The 27,451-nt window shown below is 40.6% G+C and overlaps 1 protein-coding gene across 2 annotated transcripts; it reads left to right on the top strand.

The window, feature by feature from the left end:
• The first annotated feature begins 576 nt into the window (after window positions 1-576).
• Window positions 577-27,451, top strand: ITM2B (integral membrane protein 2B). 2 transcript variants are annotated; one of them, XM_032099753.1, is made up of 6 exons: window positions 577-841; window positions 17,740-17,868; window positions 19,955-20,161; window positions 22,110-22,220; window positions 25,293-25,443; window positions 26,724-27,451. In XM_032099753.1, exons 1-6 carry the CDS (start codon window positions 743-745, stop codon window positions 26,810-26,812), a joined length of 786 nt encoding a protein of 261 aa, XP_031955644.1. In that variant the 5' UTR covers window positions 577-742; the 3' UTR covers window positions 26,813-27,451. The 2 variants fall into 2 exon arrangements, with proteins under 2 accessions (XP_031955644.1, XP_031955645.1); XM_032099754.1 differs by having other exon boundaries at window positions 619-841; window positions 19,958-20,161.

Below are 27,451 nucleotides of genomic sequence, written 5' to 3'. Positions count from 1 at the left end.
GCTGAGTTCACTGAGTTCTTACCCGACTGCACCGGAGCGGAAGGGGGAAGGTCACACCTCCACTTCCCCGGTGCTCCTAGTATCCTTCCCCAAGGGTTTAACAACTGGTGGATTTCATCACGATGCCTATACAGCATTTTGGGGATTTTCTTCACGAACATAAGACTCAAACATTTTTCTTTCGGCAAAAAGCCCCAAATTAAAATGACACCCAGGGAAATGCTGGCACTGCACCGGGTGAGCCGACCCGCTTGTGCCAAGCCGTGCCCCCGGGAAGCGCAGCGCCAGCAGCGCGTCAGCCGGGGGCTCCTCCATGCACAGGAGCCAAGCCCGGGGCTGGGGGGCAGGGGCCCCCGAGGGTCTCTGCCCCGAGGTCAGTGCGATGCCAACCGGGGCACGGCCAAGCACCGACTGAGCCGCGGCCCCTCAGCTACCGAGCCCAGAGCCGGGACCCGCCCGGCCGAAGCCCCCCGCCCGTCCGCGCCGAGCCAGGCAGTGGGCGGAGGGCGAGGCCCTGCTGCCACCACCTCCCCTCTTTCCACCCGCCCTGTCAGGCACCGCCTCCTCCTCCTCTCCTCCTCTCCTCCACCTCCTCAGCCGCCTAACAAGGGGACGGGGGCGGCAGTCGCGGCGAGGCAGCAGCGGGGGGGGGTGACAAGGTAGGAGGCAGCCCGCGAAGCTCCGCCGGTCCGGGCTGCTTCTCGTCCTCTTTCTCCTGCGTGCGGGACGCTGAGGACCGGCCATGGTGAAGGTGTCGTTCAACTCCGCGTTGGCGCAGAAGGAGGCGGCGAAGAAGGAGGAGGAGAACAGCCAGGTGCTGATCCTACCGCCGGACGCTAAGGTGAGAGCGGCGGGGGGACCGACCCTCCGGGGCCGGCCGGGCGGCGCTGGGCGCTCCGCTCCGCTCCGCTCCGCTCCGCTCGGCGGGGCCGGCCGGGGAGGGGAGCGCGGCGGGGACGATGCTGTGCTTTGTACGCCCCTTGCCCGCGGCGATGACCCGCGGGCCGGCCGGGGTAAGGCTGCGCAGCGGTGCGCCCCGCCGCCCCATCGGCTCGCGCTTCTAAAATGGCTGACAGGGAACGAGCTTCACGGCTCCGCTTCTCCCGACTCCGGGGATCTCTGTGGTGGTTCCCTTTTTCTGTTTGTTTGGTTGGGGGTTTTAACTGGGGTTTTGTTTCTGGGGTTTTTTTGTTAGCCCCTATAGCGCGTGGACTGCGGCCACCTCGGCTTTGAGGGCCGGCTGCGCGCCCGCTCCCGCAGCCCCCTCGCTGTGTTGGGCCGGCGGTGGGAGCTGGTTTGCGTGGAGAAGGCTGGTCGTGCCTCCTATTCCCCCCGCTGCCATCCCCCCCGGCCGCCCGGCGGGGTCCGGCCGGCTGCTGGCGAGCTCCCGGACCCCGGATGCTGCAGAGCAAGGGAGCGCTTGGAGGGTGAAGTTGGGGGTTCGGCCGCGCTTGTGCCGCAGCGTGTTCGCAGAGCCTGGTGGTTGTGTGGTACAGACAACTTCGCCTCGGAAGTTGGGCTGGCTTAAATAAAGGAACAAAGAGCTGCCTCCCCCCCGCCCCAAAACAGCACCCAAACTCCGAGGCGCTGCTGTCGCCTCCCCTCTGCAAACAGCAACGAAGAACAAAACACCAGCGGCTTTTAAAGTTTTTGAAGTGCAGAACTGCCTAGAATATAAAGGTTTTTGGTTGCAATTTCTATGCTCCCGTAATCAAAACCAGTTTTTAATTAGGAGAAGTGTAATTTGCTCTAAGCTCTTTGGAAAGGGAATGAAAACTTGAAAAATGGCCCATTGCACATAAAGAGTGTCTTGCTGTTTTCATTTGCTTTCACGGTCTCTTGTGCATCAGGCCTCCGAATTACCAGATTGGCTCTTCAGAAGTGATAGTGTTCATTAATCTCCTAAATCTTTGTGATGAATTTCTGCCTAGGAGGACAGTAACTTTCAGTTTGTAGCTTGAAGTTGTGCCCTGGTGCAGGTTTTCCTGTGATTTTGATGGGGACAGGCTCTTCACCTGCAGAATCCATTGTCATTTCACAGCCAAAGGGGACCAGAAAGGTGTTTCTATCTTCCTGATACGGCAAGTGGTTAAATTTCACACTTCTACTGAGCATACTGCACTTCCAAGTAAAACTCTGACTAGAGTATTTAAGTCTCTAGAACGGTGTGCCACAACAGATGAGACAGTATTGTTACTCAGATTGCCTGCAATTATGGGAAATCCATTAAGTGCTCCGTGTTCCTAGAGGAGTGCCATTCTCTAGGAAGTCATCGCTTCTCCGAGCCCAGATTAAGGTGTAGAATTCCTTCCTGACAGCAGGTTTGATGGTCAGTTTGACACCAATCGCATAAGCAAGACAAACTGCATGTTCCAGAAAACGGGGTTTTCTTATTAACTTGGAATCCAGACCTGCCGTGGCTGATGTTTGTCTCCAGATAGCCTACCAAATTGGGCTTGTTTTTCTGCTGCTAAACAAACAAAATACATCTGGCTAGTTGTACACTGGGGAACAAATCCTCCTGACCCTGTCCAGATACTGACGGAAGCATGTCATTTGACTGTGATTTCCTTAATGCAGAGCTGTAAATTCTAGCAGCTGAGGATGACATACAAGATCTGCCTTAACTTTGCTTTCCTTGCCTAAAAATGAGACTTGTAAACATTTATTAACCGGGTCCAAAGGCGGTCTCACACTAGCTACTTAAAAGTTCTTGCGCTGTTGTCAGGGGATGAACACGTCTGAACGAAGCTTGAAACACTCTTAAAATAGCATGCCAGGAGGGGATGCTCAGTACAGATGCAAATTCCAAAAACAAACGAGCACTCTTGAGAGACAAGTCTCTGACATTCTCCTTGACACATTTCTATCTTTTATCAGCAGAACTGCAGACCTGCACCTAACAGTGTGCAAAATTCACTTGAGTAAGCTTTTTTGGAGCTTTTTTTTGTTTTAGAGCATAAATAAAAGCAGACCTGGTACAGTAGTGTTGTCTGTAGTTTTTGTAGAATAGGCTGTGCAATCCATGCAGGATTTACAGTAGTAAAACAAATAATGCCATGTAGCTCTAGAGGTATTGTGATTTTTCCAGTCTGAGAGCTTATTCTCAGATCTCGGGCGGGGGGGGTGGAAAGGAGCTGAGGGCCCTTGTAAAATTTGATACCTTTGAGGTACATGCAAGATACACTCTTTGAACTTTGCCTTCTCTAATACAACTGCATTAGAAACAGATCTTCCCCCGCCCCTCCACAACTTCAATTGCCTATGCAGTTCTTTGGAGGAAAGGGGAAAAATAAACCACAACTGACAAATGTATTATTCATATCACATCGTTGTTGGAAAACCCTTAGCTTCAAGTGAGGTTTGAAGGCAGTGTGGGAATGTTTCTTGGAAGAGTGAATTCTGGTAGATTGAAAAAGGTCACATCTCCAAAACCGCATATATGGGACATTTGTTTTCCTCTCTCCTACATTGTTTCTGTAGGAAAATAAATAGATCTGGATCACAAGTGTAAACATGAAAAATATTACAACATTTTATGAAGCTTTCTTTTATGAACAAAGTCCTGGGAGGCATTCTGGACTGAAGTAAAGGGAAAACCCGAAGAATGGAAGAGGATCAGCAGAATTGCACTATAACAATTTTATTACCAAGAACTTAAAAATATTTGAGCTCAAGATATTGATAGTTGATATTAATGAATAAAGCCAAATACTCTGAAATATCCAGAAAATAAAAATTCATGGAATGAGCTTTTGGGCTAATTCTTTGACAGTCTTGTTCTGCTGCTTTTCCCAGCACAGTGCCTTGAAGACTGCCACTCTGCCATTGCAGGATTACTCTCAAATACATAATCTTCCAAGGACTTACTAAAGAGCATTTGCAGCTAAAATATGCTGATGATGCAGCATAGTAATACTCTGATCTTTCCAGAATGTGCACAGTAACCTCTGATGAAGATACTAATCGGAAATTAATCAGGGAAGGTAAGACAGGAAGATGCAAGAAGAGTAGGGGATGTGTCAATATGTCATGGAAACAACAGCTTAAAAAAGTGCTTTTGCAGAAGGCAATGGTCTTATGCTTTGGAGCACGTTACTTAAAAAGGAGTTGAAAAATCCGGAGTGCTAATCCTGTCTCTGCATAAATCATGGCTCAGTATTATGGCAGGTAGTGAAAGTGTCTCTGTAATTACTGCAGGCAGCCATTACAACTCTGTTTCTGTTGTTGGGATGGTACTTCTATACCATAATTCTTGGCCAAAATACAGAATACTCCTAGTGAAGGTTCTTAGACCACATTTCATTTTCCATTTTGCTCATTGTCTTTGCAATAGGGTGTTTTACGACCCAGTTTCCCAACAAACAAACAATGTGTGGTATTTTAACATTTCTCCCTACAATAGATCTTTGGAGAGCCAAAGATGGTTCTGAGCATTGCTGAAGTCTTCAGACATTTTGTAAAGGCCATTCACTAGATTAAGCCCTCCCAAAAATCTTTGTGCGCTCAGTGACTCAGGCTGTTGCTCCCTTCTGCCAGGTTCAGTGGCAACCTTTTAAAACTATTTTGTTTTTTCTGAGGTGCTCAAAAAAATGGTGCATCTTTACCACATCCAGATTTGTGCACAGAAGCTGTGGATTCACACGTATGTATTGAGGATGACCTTTGGATAACTGCATGTGCAGAGAGTTCAGTGTGAAAGTGTAAATGTTAAGAATTTAAAAGCAGCAGCTTTCTGCATTTATTCATTATAGGAACATTATTACTTTGACCTTTAAAATTAACCTAATTTTTTCACTTTAGCTTAATCTTGCCAAAAGCATTCTAAAATAGACATTTTTAACACAGAATGAAGGGATCTACCTATGAAATACTGTTGAGCAACAACTAATAAGCACTGTGTAGAAATTTTGCTGTGTAGAAAACCCCTCAGATTTTGTGCAATTGGTGTTGGATGTTTCTGAAACAAAGGCATTAACTTTACACGTTTTTTACATGTATATATGTTACTATATCCACTAATGAATAGTTACCCGCTTATTTTGTTGTCAGGAAAGCAGGTTTTCCCACTTTATGGAATGTGTCTGTAGCTGGGTGGTTTAGGATTGTTTTGTTTGTTTTTCATTTCTTTTTTTCTTGCAGGAGTTCCCATATTTCCTTTATAGGCTTTCTCCAGCCAAATTTCTATAGGCCTTTCATCAGTTGCCGTTGGGAAAAGAGCAGTCTTTGTATTTTCCTCTATTTTCTGTGATGCAACTAGGTCATTAAACCAACCAGCTTCTGCTATCTGTCAGAACATTGTGGAGATTAAAACATGATTATTTAAAAGAGGACCAGAAGTAAAAAAACCTAACAAAGTGAATTTTTTCCCTCTTTTCCCAGACATTGCTAAAATTTTAATGAAAATCCACCAAACCATAGATTAAAACCCTCCAGTTTCAGGCACAAAGAGTACCCAGGGTTTGTTCTGTTACTTTATTTGACTTTATGGATACCCAAAAACATAAATTAGGGTAAATTGAGTTTTATTGAACAAAATTTATGTTGTTAATGAGGGACTCTTCCTAAGAAAAGAAGCCTTGTGACTGATATCTTCCCCTGCATCCTAATTTTACATTATGAATTTGTGCTACAGGTGAAATAGTGCCGTTTCCTGAAAATAAGGTAACCGTGATCTTGAGACTTTCGGCTCCTAAAGCTATTCCTTAAAGGCTGCCAGCAATTGAGAGAATACTAAAAAACCAAGACCTCTAAAAGTTTGTGGTGCTCCTCTGACAATCTCTTGCTATTTTTGAGTGAGTTTAGGGATTTGGAATTGCAAAGTTCAAAATGTGGTCTGGAAGAGCTTGTGTCATCCCCATCCCCCAGCAGTGGACATGAACCTGTGGGACAGAGGAGTTCTGTCAGTGTTTCATATCTCACTTCCTTTTCTGTCTCTCATAACTTCCCAACCTGAATAACAAATACAAAGTTTTGGTTGAGAAATACAACCATTTCCCAGAAGAATGATATTTAATATTTCAAACAGGATGTGTTCTGCCAGACCTTTGTGATAACTGCTTCGTCAGTTGTTTGTATCCTTCACGTTTTTGGCTGACTGAGCAAGAGCTGATGGCTGTACCATACAGCTCGTGTGAATTCAGTGCAGGGATGACTAGAGGGACAATGCAAATACTTCCTGCAGTTCTAAATAGTTTCTCTTTTAAGATTCCCAAACTTTCGCTTGGCTGAGACGCCTTGCCCTAAAAATGTATTTGGAGAACTTTTTTTTTCCCGTTAACATCATCATGTGGAAAAGTCTGTAATTAGATGATGCTTTATTTAGTGCAGTATCTAGAAAAACCATCCTGCACTGTAATGTATCTTTATAGTAAATGTCATAAGTACTTCTCTTGTGTTCACTCCTGTCTTTCTGTGCTGCAATACTCTTTTTGATAAGCTTCAAGAAACTAGTTTAGATGTTAACATTGCGTGGTGGTATGAAGCATACCACTTAAACAGAGGCTGTTGGAGTGAAAGTTCTGTTGAAAGGGAAAGATCAAGTTAAATTGGTTCATTTCTGAAGATGTGGATCAGAATGAAATGCTGAGCTTTCCTGTGAAAATCATTTGAAAGAAAATTTTCTTGGAATCAGCAGTATTTTCAAGGGAAATGGTTTTGACTCATTCCATTATAATGAATATTTAATCCAACATATGAACATCTATTTCAAGAAAAGTTTAATTTCAAAATATAATGTTTATATACATTTTTATTCTTTTAAGTATTTTAATGAAATGTTTGCAGTTGCAAATGTAATCCAACAGTTGTGTTTTTATAGACTAATTTCTATTTTCAATTCTATTTTCTATTTTCAAATCTATTTTCTTTGTTATTTATGTAGGTTTTTTTCCCCTTTTTTTCTTTTTCTTATCAGCATTTTAGGAAATATTGATGCTAATGGACTTTTGGGGGGGTATATAAGAATGATAAGCATACTTACCTCCAGTAATATTTTCAGTTGACTGTTCTGCAGTTGTGATTTTGGAATATTTGTCAGCTTTATACTTGTTTTCTATGTAGTAGCTAGCATTTACAGGCATCTGATAGCACTTCACAAAAAGAAAACAGTCCTCTCTGTGACTCTCAAGAAATACCTTCAAAAGCAAATACTGCATTTTTCAGTCCTAGAAATTCTAAATGTTCTTTGTTCTGTATTTCCAAAAACATTATGACATATTTAAAATGTAACAACAGCTGGGATAAGTAATTATGTGTTTTGTTACTTATTGCACAGATTCCTTTTTTTTTCCTGTTTTTTTTCTCCCCATCCTTCCCTTATACTATGATTGACAAAGGTTAGCATTATCTGCTTTTAGTCTCCTGATCTGTATGAATAATACAACATTCATTTTCTTACTATTTATGTACTGCTTTTTATCCTCAGTGGAAATTACTTTGAATCTACAGATGAAAAGCATGCTAATTTATAAAATTCAGCTATCTGTCCTAATTTTACAGATGTGGTAAACCAAAGGAATGAGATAATTAATAAGATTGAGCTCTGCAATGAAGTCAGAAATGGTTTTGTGGCAGACATCACGTGATCTAGGCAGGGTTTGGGACACAACGGACATACAGAAAAGCACTAGGTCCTCTCCGAGTGATCCATGTGTCATCTGCAAGCAGGGGTCCTCTGTGCAACAGCTGTGCAAAATTCGTCATGACAAAATGCCAAAGTCATATTTGCCCAACAGTTATTATAGAGATCCTGGAAAAAATAAATTGGTATCTGGTTTGCCCTTTGCATATAGTGTCAGTGGGTGTGTGTGTGTACACAAATATTTTTACAAAGTTTATATGTTATTAAGTATGCAAAACATATAATTTCATATATATATATACACACATAAAAATAAAACCCACAGGCATTTTAAGAGCAGAGTTCGTTGAATGCAAATCCTTGGTTAATTTGTGGTTGTCTTTGTCCTAGGGTTCAGCAAACTCCTGCTTTGATGGCAGCTTTCTGCCCTTTTGTGGGTAGAATGACATGGTGGAATGACTGTGAAAAAAGAGCGTGCTGGGGAGATCATAACTGGGAGGGGTCAGTGATCTCTGGGGTGGATCTCACATAGTTGCTGAATCACTAAGGCCTATTTATTTATTTTAAAAGATAAAGCCTACACAGAGATAGAAAACCCTTGCATTTACACATTTGAAAATGCAGCAGCCTTTGCAGGGTGTGAGGCCAAACATGACTCTCGGAGGCTGCTGCACAGTGCAGTGAGTTGTCTTGCCTAAGGTTTGCAGTTTTGGGAAGCTCTCTTAGTGAGGTGTTTGAACACTGGCCAGCATCTGTGATCCTGCAGGGTGCGATGCTGCCAGGTGCTGGGCACTGGAGTGTGTGCTCCACTTCAGACTTTGAATAGTTTAATTGCACTGAAGCCCTTTAGTTTGTTACAAAGGTTTTGTCTAGAAAGAGGGTGTAATTAAACGTAAGCCTTTCAAGGTCAGCTCTCCTGTGCTGATACTCATAACTGCTACAATTAAATGCTATTCTGTATTTGCATATAGAATGGTTTCCACTCAGAGAGCTTTGCTTGCTGTACAGGTACTATGCATTCTAATTCACTATATGTGTTTGGAGACAGGGCTGCCATTCCCAAGAGCCTCAACAGGCTACGGTAATGAGCTGAACAAAATCTCATGAGTTTCAGAAATAACAAATGCCAAGTCCTGTACCTGGAGCAGACTCATCCCAGCCATCAGGACACACAGGGGACCACCTAGCTGGGAAGCTGCTCTACTTGGGAAGGACCCAGGGCTTCTGGTGGACAGTCAGCTGGACACTAGTCACTGACATCACTGAAGGCTGAGAGCTTTCTGATCCAAAAAAAGATAGCAACAAACTGGTGCGAGTCCAGCAGGGGCCAGCACGGTAGTCAGATGCTGGAGGTTATGCCCTGTGAGGAGTGGCCAAGGGAGGGGGGCTTATTCAGCCCAGAGGTGAAAGTGCTGCAGGGAGGACTTCACAGCAGCCTCCCAGTACCTGGGGAGATGACTGAAAAGACAGTGGTCATAAATTGAAAAAGGAGAGATTCTAACTGATAGAAGCAAAATATTTTTCAGTCTTGAGGAGAACTGAATGCTGTTGAGGAAGTTGTGCAGAGAAGCTTTGAAGTGTCAGTCTTAGCGGTTTTCAAACCTTGACTGGTCAAGAGCCCTGAGCAGCCCTGACAGGCTTCAGAGTCCACCCTCCTTTGAAGCAGGACTACAGACCTCACAAATGGGTTTTGTGATGCTGGATTCTACTTTTGAGAGAAATTGAGACACAACAGCCTTTGTAACTTGCTTGAGATGACATACCATCTGTGGCTGAACTGGGAATAGAGTTATTAAATTCCGAGGCTCAGTGGTGCATATGTGCATGCTAATGAGATCTCTTGGGTGAAAGAGCCAATGCCGCTTGGGAAAATAGCCTTGAGAGAAATCTAGGTTAAATTCACATAGCGTTCTGTCATACTGATGTCTGAGAATCAGGCAGTCGTAGGAAAAAAGAAATTTCATATATAAGAACAGAGAAGAAAGCAGGGTAAGGCAGAAACAGGAACTGGAACAATCAAGGTCAAAGAGATAATTTAGTATTGATCCATTTTAAGTGGAATAGGAACCTTCTAAGTTCCTGTTTTCAAACACTGATCTAATTCAGGATAAAGATGAGAGAAATACTGCATTAAAATTATAGATTGATTTAGTGTAGTTTTTATAAGTATGGTAGAATGCAACTCAGTTGTAAGTCAAAGAATAAAGGGTTTATTTTGGCAATGTTTTAAAATGAAACATTTTTCAAAATTGGACAGTTTAATGAAATGCCATGTTTGGTATGCTGTAACTATAAAGGGTGTGGTGGTTTTGTTTTCTGAAAGCAAAATGCATTCTGAAGAACGTCCCATATGACTTCGTAGGTTTGAAGGGTTTTGTTAAAAAAAAAAAAATCCCTCTTGCTGGATATCTGTTCAGGCTTTCCACCTGCATGTTTTGGTCTATGACTTGCAAACTTGCACCAGAACACTCTCTTTTCTTTAAGTATTTGAGAAAACGAAGTGTGGAATGCAGAACAAATTTCCATCATTCTAATTTATGAAAATCTATAGATAAATTCAGCAACATTAATATATTTTATAAATAAACCTGATTTCCATCATAAGCTTCCAGACATTTAGAGGCAAGACATTTTCCGAATGTTGTAGGTTTTGTTGAAGTTTTCATGTTGGGGAGCGAGGAGAAGGCAGAAGACTCATGAAACTCCAAAGCAAAGGAAATAAAGGATGTGTGGAGCTTTATTACTTGTCTAGCACAGACCCAGCACTCCTGGAAGTCTGGGGTTTTTTTCTTTAATGCAGCAAGTGGTTAGAGTTATTTGTGAATCCTCAATGTATAGTGTTAGTGTTACTTAAAAACTGTAGATGTGTATCACAGAATGGCTGGCACTGGAGGTCATCTGGGCCAACTCCCCTGCTCTAGCAGGACCACCTGCAGCTGATTGCCTGAGACCATCTCCAGCCAGCTTCTGAGTATTTCCAAAGATGGAAGACTCCATGACCTCCCTGGGCAAACTGTGCCAGTGTTTGTGGTCATACAGCAGAAGAAGTGTTTCCTCATGTTCAGTAAGAGTATAAGATGGTATTAAGATCCTGTGGTGCTAGCATCTGTACAGAAAAAGACCCAGGAGGGCAATCCTTGTCCTGAGTGTTTACTGTGAAAATGCAGGCCAAGAGGCACAGGAGTGTTGTGCTGGTTGATGTGGCAGGCCAAAGTACAGAGCAGTTCTGTGGCCATAGCCCAGCTCCTCATCACCAGAGCATAGTGGTGAGTGGTATATCTTGGACGATGATGAAGGGAGGAAATGGAAATAAGGTGTGCCCAGTTACTCTGCACGTGGCGGATACCGGAGAGCTCTGCTTTGGGGTGGGGAAAGGTACAGGGGGCACAGACATAGGATAAGTGGCCAGAGAAAGAAGTTGGAAGATCTTGGAATTGGAGAGAGAAGAGGAACAATCTGGGGAACACAGTTAGACTAAAACAGTCAAATACAGTGTGTGGTTATTTGTACACTTGCTGTAGACAGCCTGGGACGAGGATATAGCCAAAAGTGCATGTGAACAACCTGAAAAGAAGTCTTTGCCTGGTCTACAAATACCCATAGGCCATTTAAGTACCCTGTCACTTTCTAGTACATGTAAGACCAAAGCTAACAATGACAAATCTTAATGCTAGTCCAAAATTTAACCAAAGCAACAATTTGAATAGTTACTGGCTTTTTCCCTCTTTACCCATTGTTTTTAATTGTTGACTGCCATCAGGTTTTGCAGTCTCTTATCTCAGAAATGAAGGCAGTGTTTAGGTAAATCAGGATTACTCACACTGGTTAGGAGTTGCTGGATTACTCTTCAGGACACGCTTCTTTTGTTGTCCCTCTATCACGTAGCTGTGGATGAACTGCTGATTCATGTTCTTAACATTCACTTTACAGTTGTAATTTTGCTTTACTTCCTGCAGAAAATTTGAACTCTTCATGTTCTAACATGTTTCTCTCTTAAGTTTTATTTCCTGCTCCCCTACTCTTGCCTCTTTTCCAATTTTTGTTCTCTTTACACCTCTGTCTCTCCCAATACATGCAGCTGCAGCTACGTTCCTACCCACTAGCACTCATTCCACTTTCAGGATGATCTTGAGCTGGCTGCTTATACTAATGTTTTTATTCTGTTATAGTTACAATGTTTGAACAATGAAATAAGTCATTTGACAGACACCTTACGTTTTAATAAAACTCCCCCATTATTTCGTGAAAGGTAGCATTCAACTAATTAAAATGACCTTGAACTTCGAACTTGTAAAGCTCTTGGAATGCAGTTTCTTCGTACTTCTGGATTTCCTAGTGCTGTCTAAAAGATTTTGTATTTACAATACTATTTCAAAGACCATATACAGATATGAGAAATACAAGAAGAGGCTAATAGTACCAACTGCCTAATAGATAATTCTAATTGATTAATCTCCTTAGTTATTCAGGCTATGTTACTACAGCAAATGGCAGCAAAACTAAGGTCGTGTTTTCATGTTGTTCTTTAGGCAGAGAGCCTTTGGTCAGATGGACAAGTCCCTGCCCATTGTGACAGAACTGGCAGTGCTGACACTGAAGGGTTGTAATGTTCAGATACCAACTGTACATAAACAGCCATAGCTTGTTTTCTGGACAAGCAAGAAATCTCTGAAGCATCTATTGTATATAGAGTGGTTTTTTTTTTCGACTAGCAAGTTAAAAGATGATTGTACTTAAAATTTAAATTTAATTTTATTAGTAAGGATAAAGTTGCTGTTTTAGAGGCAGATTAGTATGATCTCCTTCCAGATTGGCAGCATCTGCCAAGTGAGGAGTCTTGCAAAAGCCTGCCTTAATTTCCCATCTGCAACAAGTAATAAGTAGAATATCAGGCTTGAAGCAGTCTTCAGGCAGGAATACCATCGAAGGAATGCAGAGCTCTTTCTAAATTAAATTCGTTTTAAATTTACTTTCTTTTGTGAGGATTTTCTACAGATGTCAGATTGACAAGTCAGAGCAGGCAAGCCTGACCAACAGAATTCAGTTTATACAGCCATTGGTCAGTATTTTATTTAAAGACTTTTTAGCCTCTCTCATTAAAAAACACTTCTAGGGAGTCATCATTAACTTCCCTTCTTCCTATTCTACTAATTAAAGCTGCAGTTGGTCAATATTTGCCTTCAGGAAGCTCAGTCTGTCCCACTGTGTTCTGTCCATCCCTGTGAGCTAAGTGGTATGCAGAGGACCTTGGAGGAAAACTGTTCTGAACAGCTTCCAGCCAGTTCTACCCACATTAACTGTAAGCTTTTATATATGTGTTTGTGTATATGTGTTAGGTATTATTCTCACATGCATGATTATGGACATTTTGTGTATTATGGTGCAGACGTTTTTAGTAATACTTGTAATACTCAGTAATTCTCTGTGTCTGGTTTCTCTGTGGATCAAAAACTGTTCATTCTGAAAGACGTTTCCCCCTCCCAAAATGACTTTTATTGCTGTAGTATCTGTTTTTAAATTTGGGACATTATCTTTTGCATAGCAGTCATACAGTATTCTGGACTTCTCACAGCATGTTGTCCATCATACCTGGTTTAGATAGGTGTGTCCTTAATTTCTGCAAAGGAACAACATCTGATGATCTTCTTACTCATTTTAATATGAACTAGACATGCCTTGTAAGTTTACAGACTGCTTTACTTTTATAATGTTAAAGCAATTATATTCCACTATGTACAAAAAGCCACAAGGGGAAAATCTAAGAATCTAAGTAATTACCAAGTCTAATTATACATATTTGTAGCTCAGTATTGGAGCTTCTTAGAATACATTTGTGATATTACCCCAAACATGAATTTGGCCGTTCTATAATTCAGCATTTACTTAAAGAAAAAAAAAGTAGCATTAAAATTGAGCTGAAAAGAGCAAGAGAATATATGGCCACTAGCCATTAATAACTGCTAGTGTTTGCAGGTTTAAGGGGTTATTAACTTTTTTTTTTAATCTACTGCAGAACAGTTAATGCTAATTGTCATAAAGATGTTCTTACTTCTTTTCACTGATTATAGAGGGAAATTTCTTGGTTAACAAAGTAGGTACCTAATTCATATGCAGCTAAAATTAAGTGATGTAAAGTGATGTTCTTTATGATCTTGTTAAGATCTCTCCATAGTTGAGAGGTGTTCTGGTAAACAGTTTGTGGTATCATGTGCCCATCTCAGAAGTGTTTCATGGTTTTAGTAAGGAGACAAAGAGCAGCTTTATATTCACTGCTGTGGTCACTGATGAAGGGACCTGTACTGAAAACTGCAGTCATCTTGTCACTTCTTTGTGAGAAGACTCTAGATTTGAATCTTGCTAGTCTCAAATAATAGAGAATTTAATACTTGTTTTCTGTCTGAAAGGAAAATTGTTACTGCAGAGCTTGAAGCTATTCAGGTTGGGAAGTTCTGAACCATTTAATTTCAACACTGTAGGATTTAGTGTACAAGTGGCAGAGAGATGCTTCTGTTTCATGTCTTATCCATTGGAAATAGGCTAATCAAATGTTTTCCAATTAGAACAATCAGCTCATCAAGGGAAACAAGCTAGTTTTGGGCTTGCATCCAGTTCCTCCTAAGGCATTTCGCATCAGAGATGAGTTTTGTGACATCATCTTAAGGCTGGGGATTCACAAGGGAGTTGAAAGCACATGGGGCAGGGATGAAGCAGAAGAGAGGAAAGAAAGGGACCAGGACAGTAATGATTAATTATTACCGCTCACAGAAGTAGAGAGGTGTCTTCTTAGAGGTCAGTCTTCACCTCAAATACGTAGTGCTTTCTTTTTGTGAGATACCTCTGGCAGTGGAAAGCTGGCCTAGAGAAAAATTAGTCATTGAGGCTGCAGTGTCGTGTTGTGCTGTGGCTTCAGAAGCCAGCGCTGCTGCCTGGGAACAAAGTGCAGTTGTAACCATGTGGGGAGAAGCAAGCGCTAATTCAGCACTGTTCCTCTTAGTGGGGATCTGCTTTCACTTAATGGGTTTTTTTTCAGAACATGAGTCACCTGGAAACAGGGTGAGCATTCATTGTGCTTTATTCTCTTGCACTGTGGAGGGTCAGATTTATATAGCAAGGGAAGATTATTCTTTTGGGTCAATACAGCCCAAACTAAGCTGTCATGGCAACAATACAAAAGCTTAGAGAGCTTAGCCATGGGTCAGCTACAAATATGAGTATAATTTGGCTTCAGTAAATTATTTATAATATTTTAATTTAAGCTGGTTTAAAACTGCTTGATAATATACTTAGTTTTCAAACTAGGAAATCAATTCTGTGTTCTCTTTCAATAGCATAAAATCTTTTCAGTGTTGTCAGTTTCAGGTTCTGCCTGTGCTGAGATGCCGTGCTTTCATTCATTCCCCTAAGCAAGAGCCTAAACTGGGCTTGAACTATTGCTCTGAATTTGGTGGGTTGTTTTTGGTAGGCTGGGGACAAATCAATGCAATAGGCAACTACAAATACAAAGTAGCTTAACATGCCACCACTAGGGACACCTTCAGAAATAATAATGATAGCCATTAGCTGGTGGTAAAGGATAAAAGAGTTGTATTAAACCTGTTGTTTACATCTGTCATCTCATATATCAAAGCAAAATTGTTTAAGGTGGAATACTGATAAACTTGTCCTTCAGGTTCCTCCTAGCATGGGAAAAGTGTAAAAGTTACTTTCATTTTTTTCTGATTATTTTTGTGGCATATGGAAAATTGATCTGACATTAACCCCCACTTCCAGGTAGGTGTTCATACTCTGTATGCCTTCTGCATCATTTCCCAGATGCATGTTTTCTTAGTCTTTCTGAATTTAAAAAATAATGAAAAAAATGGAAGAGGCAGTTAGTCTACTAATGGATAATTCTGGGTGAAGTTAAAAAGGTGTAGGGGGTAAATGCAGCACTAGGAAAGAATAAAGATACTCTTTATATTCTTCACTAGGGAATACTTTGATATTGTATCTGAAAGGCAGTTTGCTATTGCTTTTTCTGTCGTTAACTTGAAACAGTTTAAATGACAGCTATTATTAAACAGTTTCAATCGGGTGTCCTGTATGCTTTGAAATATCTAGGGAAATAGTTACCTAATGATACAGGGCAACATAAAAATAAAAATCCTTGGTTTACCTGGTTTAGATTTGTAATTGAGATGATTTATAGAAGAATCCACAGTGACTCTCAACCTGACCTGAGAGTTAATTAGATTAGCATGGGTATTATGTCCTATCCTCAGTCTTTGCAAAGAGCCAGGTTAAAAATCAGGCAGCTAGTAATCCTGTAATTTTTTACACTGAATTCCTTAAATAATTTGTATTCTAAAAGTGTTAAAAAGTTGTTTCTTGTCTTTATATTCTGCCTTTTCAGTCCACAGCAAATGTTTTTTTGCCAATTTCACTTTGCCTTGTAATGTATCCCAGAAATGTTGGTTTGAAGGGGCCTCTGGAAGTCATCTGCTGCAGCCTCCCTTTAGAAAGAGGATGGTTGCCAAAGGAAGATTAGCCATGGCTTTCTCTAGTTGAGTCTTGAAAACCTCCAAAGATGGAGATTTCACAATCTGATTTACTGTGGTATTCAGCAAGGTAAAGTAAAATAAAATGTGTGAAATATCTTCAGTTTGACTCTAAATATTTCTGAATCAGATTTTGGCAGCTGTTGCCTGGCAAAGAAGCTGCATTGCCACTTCTGTATGAAAGATAATTGCAGTATACTGTAAAGGTGGATTTCACATCACTTAATTTTAGCTGCATATGAATTAGGTACCTACTTTGTTAACCAAGGAATTTCCCTCCGTAATCAGTGAAAAGAAGTAAGTCCCTCCAAAATGCTACTTATCCCTCTCTGGGATGGCTTAGTCATTCCCAGGAAGTGCCACTTTCTCCCACCATTTACAGGGAGGGTCCCCTTTCCATTTGGTGTCAGACTTGCTTAGATGGCTTCAGCCAGATAAGGGGAATTCCTTCCCTACTGGGTCAAGGCAGCTGGGGACTATACCCACAACTTTGTTCAAGTGGGGTATCATCTTAATTAGCAAATACAGCCAAAAGACCCAACCCAACAGGCAGAACACTGACTAGCAACTATGGCTGTCAAAGCCTTCTCAGGCGCTTCCCTCATGCTCTTCCTCAGCTTTCTGGTTTGGTGGTTTTTTGTTCATTTGGTCGTAATGATTTTACCCTGGTCCTCATTCTACGTTACTGTTTTGTGGTTGCAAAAGGGTAATTAATTTCTTTGTATTTATTTGAATTCAGATGTTTTCCCAGGAAAACCTGGCTTGGAACAGGGTAGCTCAAAGTTGGATTTTTTTTTTTTTTTTTCTTTTTTTCTTTGGATATGAGTTATGCAAACACTTGGGGGAGGAAAGAGCATTGTAATGTGGCTGATAGAGGAAAGATTTTGCAAGCAGCGGTTTATTGCTTAGGATGCCTGTGGGGACTGCATGGTTATGCAAACTAGTGCCCTAAAGGGGAAACATCCTGTCATTCCTTTAGTATTACATGAACAGCAGATAGAGGCATGGCAAATGCTGTCTTAGAGCAGAAAGCTTCCTTAACAACAACTTACAAAGCATCTTTTTTTCATTCCCACTCTGCTGTTCTGCCAGCCAAGCTGTGGTAAAGGCTGTTTTGTTCTGATGGAACAAACATAGTAAAGGGTATATTTTGCTGCTCTTGTTACCTTTGATCATTTGTTGGTTCTTCAGGTTCACTTACATTGCATATACTAAGGTAAAAAAGAATCTGACCTTTCTGAGTTGACTTCCTTGCTCTGTTGTTGTTGCATGGAGGTTGCCTGAGAATGGGTATTTTTCTGCCTGCAACCTGTGAAGTGGCTCACTGTGTATTATTAGGTATCTCAGCAGATTTTGTTATATTTTTCTCTTAAGTCCACTGATTTAGTCAGTGACTGTGGCTTTAAAAGTGACTGATAGTACACGTTTTACTAAACCTCAACTAAAATAGACTTGTTTTAAACTTTACCAAATAAAGTAAGTTTCTAAACACTTGTTTATGCTGAAGTACATACAGCCTTTTCTGGTGGATGCAGTGTTTGTATTTGCTGGGCCTGAAGTATCTGCTCTCTTAACCTGCCTTGGGAACAGTGTGTTGAAGGTCTCTCTGATGCCTTGCAGGACCCTGAGGATGCTGTGCCTGTTGGACAGAGAAGGGCCTGGTGCTGGTGCATGTGCTTTGGATTGGCCTTTATGCTGGCTGGTGTGTTCCTGGGTGGTGCCTATCTGTACAAATATTTTGCATTCCAGGTAAGTCACATACTTGTTATGAGAGGGCTGTTTTTCTCTGTGGGAAGAGGAGCAACAGACTGTTCTTTTTGTGTTACATTTAGAAGAGGAACAACAGACTAAACCAAAGGAAGTAAACTATTTTTTCTTTCCAAAACTTCATGTTTTCTGAAGGCCAGAGTGTGGCCTTCTCTGAAGTTACCTATCAGCAGAGGAGGGCAGAAGTGAAGCTGGCAAATAAAAGGGAGCAACACTTTTGAAAACCTCACTTTGCAGAGAAAAGATTGTATCTAAATAGGACTTGGGTTTAGGAGCCCCAGTGGTGTCCCAGATTTTTATCTGCTCTCTTTTCTCTCTTGCAGTGCCAAATACTGGAGGTGGATTAACCCCTTGAAAGCCTCCTTGTTTGATCCCAGGTTTCCTAACTCAGGTGGCACTGTTAATGTACAGGAAAGGGACTGCTTGTCAAAGCAACACAGTGACTCTCCTCTTCCCTAGCTTCCACAAGGATAAGAAATATGGGCCCTGCAGGGGACTTGGGAAAAGCACAGTCAGTGTGGTTTAAACATGCTCTGTCAAGTCTAATCCACATTGACAAGATCAGACCTCTAACAAAATGTATTTTCAGTCTTTTTAACAAATGGCACTGCTGCAAGAGGAGCTCTGTGAAGGCAGCAGTGCCGGGGAAACGGAGCATTTACCTGAAACATTGGGAATCTGAGTTAAATATTGTCTCCCTTGGGGGAAGTTGTCACTGGGCAGTGCTGTATGTGCTGGGCTGTTGCCCAAGTGGCTCAAGCATACCCTCCCTGCTGCAGAAGCTGCTGGGGTTGCAAGATCACAGAACTAGAAAGGGAGAGGATAAGCCAAACATGAATCTCTCTAGCCCACTGGTTAGTGCACCTAATTATAAGGTAAAAATTCATGTTCTCTTCCCTGATAGCAGGATTGTTGCTTTTCCCCCATTTTAGTAGCTGCTAATGTGGAAAGCCAAGTGATTAAGCTTGAGAAATTCTAGCTGAACTTGCAGTTTGTAGTCTATTTGGCTATCACATTAACCAAATTTACAGGGGAGCAGTAGTGTTGCAAACGATGATGAGATGATGCGTAAACAGCACAGCTTATCCCGGTGGATTAACGAGCTGAGGAGCTGAAGGTCGGCTGCATTTCTAATGCACATTTCACCCATGCTTAGCGCTGGGTGCTCCACCTTTCACCTGCCAGTGAGATGGAGCTGAAAGTGCCATTTAATTCAAACCTGTGCTCCTTGTTTACGTGGCAGGTCTGCGTTAAAGGAAACATTCAGGAATTGAGCTAACATTGCACTGAAAACACATTTTCAATGTAAAATTTAAAATTGATGGCATGTGCATATGCGTAAGTTCTTTATTTCTAAAACTATCTGGCCTGTAAATTTGGTATGTGACTTCCTGTGACTCAAAACTGTTTTACACTTCACTTAGGTAGCCTGCCATGTGTGCTGTGGCGAAAGGACACAAATTGCTTGTTTTAATTTCTCTTTTTACCTTTTTGTCTTTTAAAACTGTTTAAAAATTATTTTAGAAATTGACTTTCCAGACTCCTGAAGTCTTGTAAAACTAAGCAACTTCACAGAATAATTGAGTTTGGAAGGAAAGTTTTGAAGTCATCTAGTCCAACCCTCTGCTGCAAGCAGGACCAAATTTAGAGTTAGACTTGCTTTTTAAAGGTGATTTGGATGACCATTGAATGGTTTTAATGTTTTTATCATAATTTTGACTACAGTTAGATCATAATTTAATAATAATAATATGCATGCATATAGATGTAGGAACTTCATTATCTTTCTAAAAATACATGTAAGAATGGATTTTAAGAACCTCCTTACGGGATCCTGTTTTCCTTGAATTCAAGGGAAGAACTCCCTCTGGGGTGAGTGTAATTGAGGTTTTATCTGTGGTCCTGTTGTAGATAGCAGCTGGCTCCTACTGTGGTATACGAATCAAATTAAAGTCAAAAAATTTCATTTAATCTGACAAGTGTTTCTTCTCTTCATTGCTCTGAGAATATTACTTTTAAACTTCTACGTTACTGATCTTTTTGTTGCTGGGTTGTTTACTATTTTTAGCAGGGTGGTGTGTATTTCTGTGGAATAAAGTACATTGAAGATGGCTTAAGTTTACCTGAGCCTGGGGCAGAGGCTCAAAGTGCTCGCTACCACACAATTGAGCAAAATATTCAGATCCTGGAGGAGGAAGATGTTGAGTTTATCAGTGTGCCAGTCCCTGAATTTGCTGATAGCGATCCTGCTGATATCGTCCATGACTTCCACCGGGTAAGAAATATGTCTGAAGAAGTTGAAAGCATTTAAAACTTGAAAAATGTTCCCCCTCAGTCATCCTGATAAATATACTCCTTATTTATTATGGTGGGGGAAAGCAGAAGGGTGGAGGAGGCAGCAGAAATGTTTTGATCAGCAGCAGGCTGCAAGCAGTTATTAACCAGGCATGAAGTACAGCACAATACAGTCATCATCAGGTAGTGTGTAAACCACCATTTGCAAATACAGTTCTGTTTTTAGAAAGAGAAAGATCTTAGACCTACTTGCTTCCTTAGTATGAGGAAAGAGAATATTGTTCTTTCTCTGCTGAGTCCACTGGGCCAGAATTTGACCAACTGCTGTGGTGCCAAGGGAAATTTGGAAAGGGCTGTCATAGCTTTGACATCAGCTTGGAGCGGCTGATTGCATCTGATGTCGCTGGGTGTGTTCAAGCACCCCCAGAGGTGCTCTCCTAGCATGGCTCAAAACCCCAAAGCAGCAGCAGAAAGGGAAGGACTGTGGAAGACAGCTCATTTTCCAGATGCCACAGGAAGCCAAAGTTTAATTTCTTTGTGCACCACAGGCTACTGCAATTCCTAGAGGCACTGAACTAGGGTTTCAAAACTGTGTCTTCCTTTTTTGGAGAAATAACCTTGATTGATAGGAATCATGGTAATGAATTTCTGTTAAGGCAGCTGTCAGGCCTACAGCTCTCAGTGTTAAGAGCAGCTGTAAAACAATTAGAAGCCTTCCTTTTCTCTATCAGCATGGTTGGAGCTGTCTGATGGTGATGAAATGTTGTACAGCTGGTTTTCAGGAAGCTGAATCTCTGTGAACATTTGAAGACTTCGCCGAACAGCTTTTTTTAAGCAAAGCTGAAAAAGAATAGGGAAGTGTCCTATTTTTTTATGCAAACTTCGGAGTTTAAAGTGCTATCTATCAAATATTCATAGCCAGATTTGGAGGAAAACATTGCTTGCTCAAGCTATGTAATTTAAATAATATTTCAGAATATATTTAGGGAGCTTCTGTTAAGAGTTAGAATAAAGACTCTAAGAGGGAAAACTAGAAAATTAAAAAAGGAAAGCATCTAAGAAGCAAGTAAGAGCAGTATAATATTAGAAATTTACTTTTTGATTTAGTAAGTTAAAGGCTTTGCTCTAGAGGTCAGTGCAGGGGTCATTCAACATAGGTACAGCACTTGCTCCACGTAATGAGATTAGCTGCACTGATGATTGCTGTCCTGGCGTTATTTTGACTGCTGGGCTCCTGGTGCTCAGTGTTTTATATATGTCTGCAGCCTCAGAGCTTTCAGCAGCTAGAGATAATGTCTTCTTTAGCAAGAACAGGTGCAGTAAAACACAGCTCAGTGAACAGAGCTACAGGATTCATCAGGATAATTCCCTGAGCTTTTTATCAAGTATTGGCAAGTATTGCAGTTCAGGTACTGTATAAAGATAATTATTCAACTATGAATAATCATTAACCTTGCAATTCAGTAGTATTTTTGAAACTAAAACTACTTTTGTTGCATTATCTGTAGCAATATTTTTTTCCTTCTGTTTTTGTTCTTACAGCAGCATTTCCTCTTTAGACTATAACAAAATATAAAAGCATGAAGATTAGAGCAGGTTTTTGCCCTGTTGTTTTGAAATGCAGGCACTAGGCATAAATGAATGCTGTGCTTGTTTCCACAACAGCTCAGATGCACCTTTGTAGTTTCCTTGCTTAGTGCATTTGAGCTACGCATCACCTGCTGCCTTGCCCAAATCCCTGTCATAGATAGAAACTGTCATCAAGGCTGCCCTTTTTTTGTGCATTTCCCTGCCCTAAGATTGGGATTTGTTGGACAGGCTTTACAGTGAACAAAAGAAGAACAGCACAAGGCAATAGCAGTTCAGTAATGTCTGTCAATTTTCTGATGTTCTTTTTATTTTGATTAAAATAAATGTTTTGTCAACAGAGACTCACTGCCTATCTTGACCTTAGCCTGGATAAGTGCTATGTGATTCCTCTGAACACTTCAGTTGTTATGCCACCAAAAAATTTCCTGGAGCTGCTCATCAATATCAAGGTATGATTAAATCACAAGTAGTTTGTTTCTAAGACAGGAAAAATGTAAAAGTTTTTCTTTTTTTTTTCCCTTCTGCAGACCTCTGACATTCACACAAGGCATACGATTGCTAGAGGTCTTTTCAAAGAGAAAAAAAGTCTATAACCTACTTAGTTAATGATCTACAATCATGAAGGAATTACTAATTCAGAGGAAGGCAAAAAAACCCTTTTCTTCAGTGCTGTAAATTTGGCTGACAAAATCATGTAAATGTGGTGTAGCTGGACTATTTGAAAGTAGTCTGTGTGTTTTTTAATTTATAATCCATTGTGACTAAAGTTTCTACAAAGCATGTGTGCACTGGACTAAGACTGGTTAGCTGAGAGGCATGAAGTAGATAAGACTGGGAAATCCTTTTAACAGGGGCATTGGTCTCTAGGGTTGGCCCCCACTTCAATCCAGTGGCTTGAGGGTGTGCACTTCGCATAATGTATGCTTTTAATGCAGATGTAAATAGTATTTACCTTGGTTTTTGGCCTTTGGGTTTCTTCACAGAACAGCAAAACAGTCTAGGTGAGGAAGAGAGCTTATGAAATGTGACTTAAGACTTAGGGAGAATGTTTTAATATTTTACTGGGCTTTTGTAACTTTAGATCTGTTACGTCATCTTCGGGTTTGCATCTTTCAAAAAAGGCTTTGGAATTAGGACTCCAGGAACCATTTTAGCAATTTCTGAGTGGTTTGTATATATAAATAAATTTCATGTGAAAAGTTACCACAAGTAAGTCCTCTGCTGCTTTTTTGAGACTGGCTATTTAACCACACTTTCATTTCCTGTACATAAGGATTGTGTGGTGTCTGTAAAACTCAGTGACCCCCTTTTTTTTAACTTTGTGTGTGGTATTTTCTTTCCATTTTTAGATCACACAAATTTCACTATTAAAATCTGTTAATTTCCTAGTTTGTCATTAGTACTGAATCAAAATTGCTTGGTTTACAACTAAGAGGATAACCAGGCATCTCGCACTTAACTGAAAATCTGTGCAAAAGCAAAGAGTTTTGGTCATTGTGCCCAACAGTGGGTGCCCTAATTTTATGAGACATCTGTTTAATTCTCATTGTATTAACAAAAAGCTGTAGGCATTTGATGTCGCAGAAAATCAGGCTAAATATTTATAACTGGAATTTGGAAAACTATGCTGCAGATACACAAAGTGGGTAAATACTGTCCTGCAGTCACACTGGTTGTACGAGCAAAAAAATGTATGAAACTGATGTGCTAGTTTCATTAAAATGAGCTCTGAATACATACAGAGAGCATTTTATGAAAATGGAGGAGCTCTGGGCTGTTTTGGTGTTTAAGAAACACCATAATTTTAGCCTAAAGAACCACATTTCTATATAGTGATACAGTTTGCTTCAATGTGCAGACATGAAAGGCCTCCTTTGTTTCTTTGGGAAGCAAAACTGAAACCCAGATATATTTGCTCATCCACCTCATTCCTGCTGCTGAGCCAACTGGCTAATTTTAACTGTACACAGTGCACAGGATGTCTCAAAGATGATGATATATGTGGCTATGCTGGATCCCAGAGCTGGATAATTGCTGCTGCAGCAACTGGGCAGAGGAGATCTCTGCACTGAGTTTCCTCTCCTCCTGTCCCACCCAGGGAGGGCTGAGAAGGCTGGGTCTGGTCCAGGAGGTCCTGTGGTTTGGAGGGCATAAGCCCAGGAGTGTCCTTGCAGGCTGCCCCCCAAGTCCTCAGCACTGCTACCCACCCTGCCAGTGCCCTGCACTACTGCTTTGCTCTGGCACTCCCTCAGGGCTCCCCCCTGAGATTTGAGAGACCAGGAGTTGAGATACAGTAATTTACAGAGATTTAATTACAAAATTATGAGTGGGATAATTTGGGAGAGTGATGTTTTCTAAGTTGTTACTTAAAAAAAATTGCTGTTGTTTTCCTCATAGTATATATTGAAGAAAATATTCGTGGTTTATTCATTCATGTAAAATTTAAAGTGAATTTTATACAGTCCTTTCTTTACTGAGAAGAATAGCATTTAATCAGCTTCTCAGCATGTCACTGAAGCTGAAAAGATGATCTTGTTTTGCAGTGGAAATTTCAAGTTGTTTATTGTCACTAAAAAATACAGAGATCTTTCACAACAGAAGCTGAATTTGTTTTGACAATAAGTGATCATTTTATTTTTAGGAAGCAAGGAGAACCTTCTTTACTGCTGTAAATTAGAACCACTCTTAACAGGATTTCTTAATATTTTTAAAAATTGATGATTATTTAATAGTGGTGGTATTAGAAAACTGGCTCATAGCTAAATCTGTGCATCTTCAGTTATGTGCAGTGAGGTGTGCACAGAGCCAGATTCCTTCATCATTTCATCTCTGGCAAAATAATACTGGAGGGACTAGGGAGGGCTTGGGAAGCCTTTGCATGTCATCGTGGCTCTCCCCTTTTTCGGTGTATTGCCTTGAAACACCTGATTTCCCACCATGGCTTTGTAATACCTTTCCACATAAACAATTGTGGAAGTTGCCACAATAACTTACAGGTATGGGTGATCTCGTCTTGGCTTTGGCTGGAGAGCAGTTACCCATGTTGTGAATAAGTTCAAGGCTTCCCAACCCCATGGACTGCAGCCAGATTATACTGCAGCTGGCCTGCTTCATCAGCAGGAGTATCTGCACGTAGATCATGCTTCTGCCAACTCTTGCTTGGGAGTTGTTCCCGCTGAGGTCTGGTAGGCTGTTATTAATTAAGTGAAAACTTCGAGTGATAAGTGGAGAAGTGACCTGTGACAGTGGGTGCCCCTAGAAAAAAAACTTGCTGAAGACTGATGTTACTGTAGCAAGAGGACAGTGGGTGTTAGCATCAGTGAAGTTCTGTGACCTTTTTGAATATAACTGTTACATGTTTCTGTACTGAAGTTTGCACATTTAGAGTAGAAGTCTGTGGATAATACATATTTTGCAATAATTCAAAGATATGTTGAAGAAAAACATTGCGAAGTGTTTCTTTTGTACTTAGACCATGAAGAGATGGCTTTTGACAGAGCTGTTACATTTTTGTTCAACAGGCTGGAACATACTTACCTCAGTCCTATTTGATTCATGAGCAGATGATTGTTACTGATCGCATTGAAAATGTGGATCAGCTGGGATTCTTTATCTACCGCCTCTGCCGCGGCAAGGAAACCTACAAACTACAGCGCAAAGAAGCCATGAAAGGTAAACACTCCTCCCGCGGTCTTGTGTGTTGGCAAAAACCTCAGTGATGCCTGAGTGTGTTCAAAGAAAAGACTCTAATTAAAGCAAGGGTCCCTTATTGCAGTAACAAGCCTCAGTGTGTCTGATATTTTCTTGTGTAGGTATGGAAATAAGTCATGTCCCGCTGCAAAAGTGCTCAAGACCCCAGTGAGCTACAAGTGCCAAAATGTGTGTGTGTGCATGGGTGTGTTTCCTGGAGCTCAGGCTTTCATTGATGCTCTTCTTCAATCTTGAACCCTAAACCACCCACCCCACCCCAAATCAAAGAAAAATGTTTAATACAGGAGAAGCTTTAGCCTTGTAGTCCAAGTACAGAATTGCAGGTTCTTCTTGTCATTAAAGCCATCTATACACTGTTCCATGTCTTCCTGTTTGTGTCAGTGAAATGTGAGTAAGAGCTGTCTTCACAGGAAAATTGTAGTGCTTGGTAGTTTTTCATGGAAAAATGGTTGAAAAACATTATTTGGAAGAGTCTTGAAAAGTTATTAAATACTGCCTTAAAATTTCAATTCAAATGTTACTCAGATTTGCTTTTAGGTTGTTTGGTTTTTTTGCTTTTTGGTTGGTCGATTTGTTGTTGTTTAATCAGCGTGTGGTGTGCAAGTACACACCAAAGCAGTTTAATTGCTTCTGTCATATTGTTAGATCTGACTGCTTGGGAAAACAAAGAGAAGAAATACATTTTATGAAAGCAGTTTAGAATGATGTTTGAAAATTAAAAGGTCTTAATAGCAAAATCCAATTAAAAATTCAGTATGTTTATCCTGTAGTAATAAATGATTGGCATAGGTAGGCAGTAAGCGTAAGTTTGCCTAAAATTTGGTTAAATTCTGTCTTTTGCTGATACCAAGATAATGTTTAAATACTACAAGTCCGTTCTTTTTTGTGTGTAGCAGTTAATTCTATTGCTGTTCCCTCCCTCACATCACCACAAGCATTTTTACAGACACACAGAGAGGGAGATTGGGAACTGATCTAGGTTGAAAGCTAGCCAGTGGGGGGTTTTGGCAGGTTGGTTTTCACTAAACCAGTACTTGGATTTGGTCCACCACACTTTCGGGATCATTCCCTGCTTATTGGGTTTTTTTATGTCTGAATGTGTGCCTGTGTGTGTTTCCTTGGATGGGAGAGGGGAAGTTGTGATTTCTGGCGACATCTTACCATAGCGAACATAAAACTTCTGTCTCTGATGTACCTCAGCCCTTCTCCTCTTGACACTCTGTTCTTTACCAATACAACAGGAATTCAGAAGCGTGAAGCCATCAACTGCCGAAAGATTCGACACTTTGAGAACAAGTTTGCTATGGAAACACTCATCTGTGAACAGTAATGAGGAATAGTACTGTTACAGGAGACTTAAAAAGTACAGTATGACCCCACCCTTTGTATTGTGTGCAGTGATTATTTTTTAAACTCCTCTTTAATGTAAGTAGTGGACAGGGCTTTCTTGCTGAACACCTTCCATACTTGTCATCTCATGATACATATAAAATCAATACGTTTTAGTTTTCTCCTTATTTTCAGGTGTGGTGTTCTTCTTATATTTGAGTAGCAATTGTATAAAGACTTAGTTGCTAGTGCATTTCATGTGATGAATCTTGAATACTAGGAAGAAGAGGAAGTCTTTGAAATATCCATCAGTTTTTAAATAAGTGAAATTGAAAAACATTAATAATGTACAAATGGACTGCAAGAGCTACTTCTAACTGTAATATTACCTGCTATATAGTTTGTTACAGCATATAGACAAACCTGTATTTGACTATCCTAACCAAGTGCAATTTGTTTTGTTTTTAAAATATTGTCATATTTACCTTTTTGAGATTGATTTCTGACTTGATGTTTTAAAATGGCAAGTGTTTGCTGTAACAATCTTTTAGAAAATTAAGAAGTAACTTATGTTACTAACTTGTATATAATCCATGTATGTGCAATGGAAAATAAACCTTATAAACCTGTTTGTCTAAAA

This window comes from Corvus moneduloides, chromosome 2 (assembly GCF_009650955.1).
Source record: "Corvus moneduloides isolate bCorMon1 chromosome 2, bCorMon1.pri, whole genome shotgun sequence".
NCBI classification, from domain to species: Eukaryota; Metazoa; Chordata; class Aves; order Passeriformes; family Corvidae; genus Corvus; species Corvus moneduloides.
The sequence above is the reverse complement of the archived record's forward strand: the minus strand, read 5'-3'. Positions and strand labels throughout refer to the sequence as shown.